Source organism: Xenopus laevis, chromosome 1S (assembly GCF_017654675.1).
Source record: "Xenopus laevis strain J_2021 chromosome 1S, Xenopus_laevis_v10.1, whole genome shotgun sequence".
In the NCBI taxonomy this organism is placed as follows: domain Eukaryota; kingdom Metazoa; phylum Chordata; class Amphibia; order Anura; family Pipidae; genus Xenopus; species Xenopus laevis.
The window spans coordinates 57,199,244-57,204,928 of NC_054372.1; the positions used below are offsets into that span (position 1 = coordinate 57,199,244).

The 5,685-nt window shown below is 49.7% G+C and overlaps 1 protein-coding gene across 1 annotated transcript; it reads right to left on the reverse strand.

The window, feature by feature from the left end:
• Nucleotides 1-801: 801 nt before the first annotated feature.
• Nucleotides 802-2,220, reverse strand: neurog2.S (neurogenin 2 S homeolog). Its single transcript, NM_001088335.2, is given in 2 exon segments — nt 802-1,893; nt 2,041-2,220. A coding segment is annotated over 1 exon segment (648 nt). The 5' UTR covers nt 1,893; nt 2,041-2,220; the 3' UTR covers nt 802-1,244.
• Between the last annotated feature and the right edge of the window lie 3,465 nt (nt 2,221-5,685).

Consider the following 5,685-nt stretch of genomic DNA (forward strand, 5'->3'; position numbering starts at 1 on the left):
TGTGTTTCTGTTCACAGAGGCGCTGCTGGTCTGGTAATTTCTATTTAATCTGCTGGGAGAATGGAGGGGTTCCTCATGGGGCGAAGGGTGGAATAAATAATGCATGAAGGTATCCTCCCTTCTGATTTCTCCCCTTTCGTCACGTTCTTTTTTCTTTTTCTCCCTTTTTGATAGAGACTCCAGCCCAAATTGTCACGCTTTCTTTCAGTCTGTACAAAAGGCTACAAATTATACAATGACTTCTAACCTGGCTCTCTAGCAAAACACATTTCATGTTCAAATAAATCATCTGGGACAGATGGAAATGGGCACACAGAAAGGCAGCACCAAGGGTATTGTGGCAAAATCGGGGAAGGTGAAAAAGTGCACATCAGAGAGGAAGTTTGGTTTGACAGTTGAAATTCCCACAGCCCCACAGTAGGGCAATGGGAACGGTGCAGATGCCAGTGGTCTGGAATGACTTTGGCTCAAAACCACTTGCTAAGATGACATTTGCCCTTTACAAAAATGGAAGCTTCACGTCCGTCACCATTCTACTCTATCTGACAAAGTATTCCCTAGCCCTGATCACTCCCTATCAGTTACTCAGCCTAGTCCCTTCTCAAACATTATAAACAAGGCTAACGATATATATATTAATATGCTGGTATATAGATTTAACCCTATATATACACTAAGTGAGTCTATTGATGTGTAAAGAATCACTCTGGGCAAGGTAGCTAGTAACTGGTGTTTCCCATGAACTGGCAGGATGCTCTGTACAAGGTGGGTTTGTGCCCGTCCAACCTACACCTCTCTGTTGAACTACATTACCCAGTAGCCCCCTGGTAACAGGAAGTTGGTAGCTGTAGTCTAACAGGTGCAGATGAGGGATAGACAGTTTCCTAATACACATAGCTAACGATGAAACAGACACAGCAAGTGTTGCTGCCAGAGATATACCAAAAGGGGGAGTAAATGTGAAACTCTGGACACAGGTCAAACACTTGTCCCCCATCAGCAGACCCCACAAAGTACAATTAGGTAACGATGCAGGATTATACCATTGCTGGATTATACCATTGCAGGGTTATACCATTGCACTATATGGGCTCAAATTCAGAGGACATTTTAGGGCCCAGGAAAAGAATTTGCTGTGGGCCCCCCTGAGGTAAACTTGATATGTAACCCCTGCAGTACTTGACCCTTATGGGAAGCAGGAATTTAAAGTGTAAAAAGTTAAAATCACCCATAGTCCTGTGCGTTCAAAGGGCAGACATGAAGGGGTTCAAGCGGAGCTCAGAGGGCTGCCAGTACTCAATACTGTCCGAGGTGGAGCTGGCAGGGCTGGTCGGGGAGAAGGAGTCGCAAGAGTTGGAGGATGGGGACGAGCTGCAGCTCCAGGAGGGGCTCAGGGAAGGATAGGAGTCCTGTACCAATATGGCTGCTGCTGGGGTGGAAGTAGATCCGTGCAGCTGGTCGGCCAGGCGCAAAGTTTCGCTAAGAGCCCAGATGTAGTTGTGGGCAAAGCGCAAGGTCTCTATCTTGGTGAGTTTGGCGTCTTCGGGTAATGACGGTAGAACCTCCCTCAGAGAATCGAGCGCATAGTTCAGGTGGTGCATGCGATTCCTCTCGCGGTTATTGGCTTTAACGCGCCGGGTCTTCTTGATCTTCAGCACGGTGTCTCCGCGGGCTCGGCTCCTCCTGCATCGCGGGCTGTTCTCCTCCCCCTGGTCCCGTCCCTGCTGCAGGTGCGTGAGCGTCGGGCTTGTCGGACTGTGTAGCTGCTCATCGTCCGAGCTGCACGTCTGCATCGCCGGGGACGGGTGTGAAGAGGAGGAGGACACGGAGCAGGGGGAGACAGAGGTCAGTTCCGACACCTCATCGCGGTATTCGCACTTCAGCAGCACCATCCTAGGGGGAAACAAGTGATAATTAGCGCTGTGTTGCAGCACAGTAACATCTGACTGACACTAACCCGCACATCACATGCCCAGCCCATTCTAGCCCTGCTGCTGACACTCTCCCTTATACCCAGTCTCTGCCCTGTCAGTCGCTTACTTGTGCGCCAGGCTTGTGGCTCCGGGAGCAGCAGGTGAGTCGGGTCGCGGCGCTGCAGGCTGTGCGGCTTTTCTCCTAGTCCTGTAGTAGCAGGGGGTTCCCACTCGCTGTGTCTCTGGTGTCAGTGGCAGTTCAGTGTGTGTGTGACACGCGCCCCGCACTCCAGCTCAAGTGTTGCGCCTTGCGATTCAGTGGCAGTGCGTCTGGCACACGACTCTCCTAAAACCCCTTATATAGTTCCAGCAAAACAATCAAAGCTACCCCAGGGCACGGCACCCCTCCCCGGCTTATTCTTTTCATTATCATCATTCATATTATTTCCTTTCTCCCCCCCCCCTGCAAGTAATGGTAACTCCTGTGTCCCCTCCTCACATGGGCCCTGTCCTGCGCTCCCTCTTACAGCATCTCGGCTTCTCGCAAGCTCATTGGCTGCCCCGCTCGGCTGAAGCGTGCCGCTAATGTTATTAATGTATTGGGGCTGCGCCTCAGCCAATGGAAGAGCTCGGATTGCCAGGACAAGGGGGCCCGGCCAGCCACGCGCTCCCTTTCAGTAGCTGATGAGCCGTCGGATGGGGGGATGATACTGTAGAGCGACTGTTGCTTGCTCCCCTGCAGCTGCACACAAACATTGCCCAATACAGAGTTTATTCCAGGCAGGTTTGCCAGCCCTCATTTTATTAAACCAGCCAAAGTCAACTACAAAACTAGCCAAGAGGCACTTCAAAAGTTGCCCAAAAATAGCCCAATATGAGCAGTGAAAAAAATGAAAATATGCCTTTTTCAAATTTTTTCATGAAGCAAAATGGGAGAGATTCACCCATCACCAGGGCCGTAACTACAAAGGGGGGTCCAGGAGGTATAGGGGCCCCATAAGTCTCTAATACATATACAATTTCAGTAGGGATGTCGCGGACTGTTCGCCCGCGAACATCGACTGTTCGCGTCCGCCGAATGTTCGCAAATTTGGGTTCGCCTTAGCTGGCGCTTATTTTTGACCTCTCACCCCAGACCAGCAGATACATGGCAGCCAATCAGGAAGCTCTCCCTCCTGGACCACCCCCTGGACCACTCCCCTTCCATATATAAACTGAAGCCCTGCAGCGTTTTTTCATTCTGCCTGTGTGTGCTTGGAAGAGCTAGTGTAGGGAGAGAGCTGTTTAGTGATTTGAGGGACAGTTGATAGTAACTTTGCTGGCTAGTAATCTACTTGATACTGCTCTGTATTGGAGGGACAGAACTCTGCAGGGATTTGAGGGACATTTTAGGTTAGGTAGCTTTGCTGGCTAGTAATCTACCTTCTACTGCAGTGCTCTGTGTGTAGCTGCTGTGGGCAGCTGTCCTGCTGCTGATCTCTCATCTGCTGACTGCTGCCTGTAACCCAATAGTCCTTGTAAGGACTGCTTTTATTTTCTTTTTTGTTTTTTTTACTTTGCTACTGTAAGAGCCCAGTGCTATTAGTCTAGCTGTGTTGGGGAGTGGGACTGGCGTGCTGCTCCTCCTAGTAGTTCACCACTACCAGCACCAACCAGAGTCAAAATTGTTACAAAGTATCTTATTTGCACCTGTTAGCTGTTCTGAGCTCTCTGCCAAAAGCTAATTAAGTTAGAAACAGTTTTTTTTCTGGCTGTTCAGTTCAGAGAAAAGAGGGACTGGTGTGCTGCTCCTCCTAGTAGTTCACCACTACCAGCACCAACCAGAGTCAAAATTGTTACAAAGTATCTTATTTGCACCTGTTAGCTGTTCTGAGCTTTCTGCCAAAAGCTAATTAAGTTAGAAACTGTTTTTTTTCTGGCTGTTCAGTTCAGAGAAAAGAGGGACTTTCCAGTACAAAAGAGGGACAGGGGGTTGAGTGGTCAAAAGAGGGACAGTTGGGAGGTATGCAAGTGCCACCTAGCTGTGTGAGCTTTTTCACATTCTGTCTAAATAACAATTATAATTCCGTGTCCGTAAACATCACCTGAGTGATGTTTTTACAGCAGCAATAATATATTCCGTACCCACTACTGTATACGTTGCCCTTGCAGGCATTGTTTGCCCAGTCTTTAACCAAGTGCCACCTAGCTGTGTGAGCTTTTTCACATTCCGTGTCCAGAAACATCACCTGAGTGACGTAGTGTTATTTCTGCCCTTTACAGCACAAAACGCTGCGCTGTGTCAACAATGTATTTTTCAGATACATTTTTGCCCTTGATCCCCCTCTGGCATGCCACTGTCCAGGTCGTTGCACCCTTTAAACAACTTTAAAATCATTTTTCTGGCCAGAAATGTCTTTTCTAGCTTTTAAAATTCGCCTTCCCATTGAAGTCTATGGGGTTCGCGACGTTCGCGAACCGTTCGCATTTTTGACGCAAGTTCGCGAATATGTTCGCGAACATTTTTTCCGCCGTTCGCTACATCCCTAAATTTCAGTAAATATTGGTAAAACAAGTCAATCTCTAGACATTTTGGTTGCCAGCAGGAAAGTCACCAGAACATGCGAGAATGGTTAATGGTGTCTGCAGACTGGGGTACAGAGCCCAAAATCCGGTAACTCCCAACAGGGTCGGACTGGTGGGCCCGGGGCTACTTCTCCAGGGCCCCCCCCCGCTGCACTGGCACGCTAAGCCGTCAGGAGGTTGCAGCTTTAAAGGGGAAGGAAAGTCGGCGCAAACCCCCCACCCCCCTCCCGTTTGTTGCCCACCCTCCCTCCTCCCCCCTGGCCTACCCGTCCCACTGGGCAAATGCCCCTAACTTGTTACTTATCCTTCTGCGCAAGTCCAGTCCAGGGAGTTCACCGACGACATCTTCTTCCATGCGATCTTCTTCCTGCTTTGGACGGTGCATGCGCAGTAGGATCATTTCGCCGGTACGATCTACTGCGCATGCGCGTGACTTTTGCCGCATGCGCAGTAGATCTGTACCGGCGAAATGATCCTACTGCGCAATGCGCCAAAACGCCGTTCACAGCAGGAAGAAGATCGTGCGGAAGAAGATGTTGTCGGTGAACTCCCTGGACTGGACCTGCGCAGAAGGGTAAGTAACAAGTTAGGGGCATTTGCCCAGCGGGACGGGTAGGCCAGGGGGGAGGAGGGAGGGTGGGCAACAAACGGGAGGGGGGGGGGTTTGCGCCGACTAGGTTTCCTTCCCCTTTAAGAAGCTGATCTTGGTGCGAATCTGGGCTGGCGGGGCCCACAAGAGCCGGGGGCCCACCAGGTTTTTTTCCCGCTGCCCCGCCGGTCCAGTCCAACCCTGACTCCCGACTTCTACATAAGTCAGTCCCATTGCATGCTGGGTATTGTAGTCGGCAAATTGTTAAACAAAAACTACATTACCCAACATGCATTGGGAAACGCCTGCTTGGCACATTTGGGCAAGAAAAAACTTTGTTTGGTTTCCAAAGTACAAACCAGCCAAAAAGTAACCCAAATCTGTACCTTGTTTGTACTTTGAAAACCCGCCTGGGCTTTAAATTAGTAGCCCAATTTGGCTGGAAAACCGCTAAACTGGCAACCCTTCCAGGGACTGCTTCTGCCACTAAAATGCATGAAGTCCCCATTCTGAGAGCATGTAAAGATGCACAATGGCAATAGAATGTGTTTTATTGTATGGGATGTCATTTTGCCAAATGCAAATCCACACACACAGGCAATGCTGCAATTGGGAAAC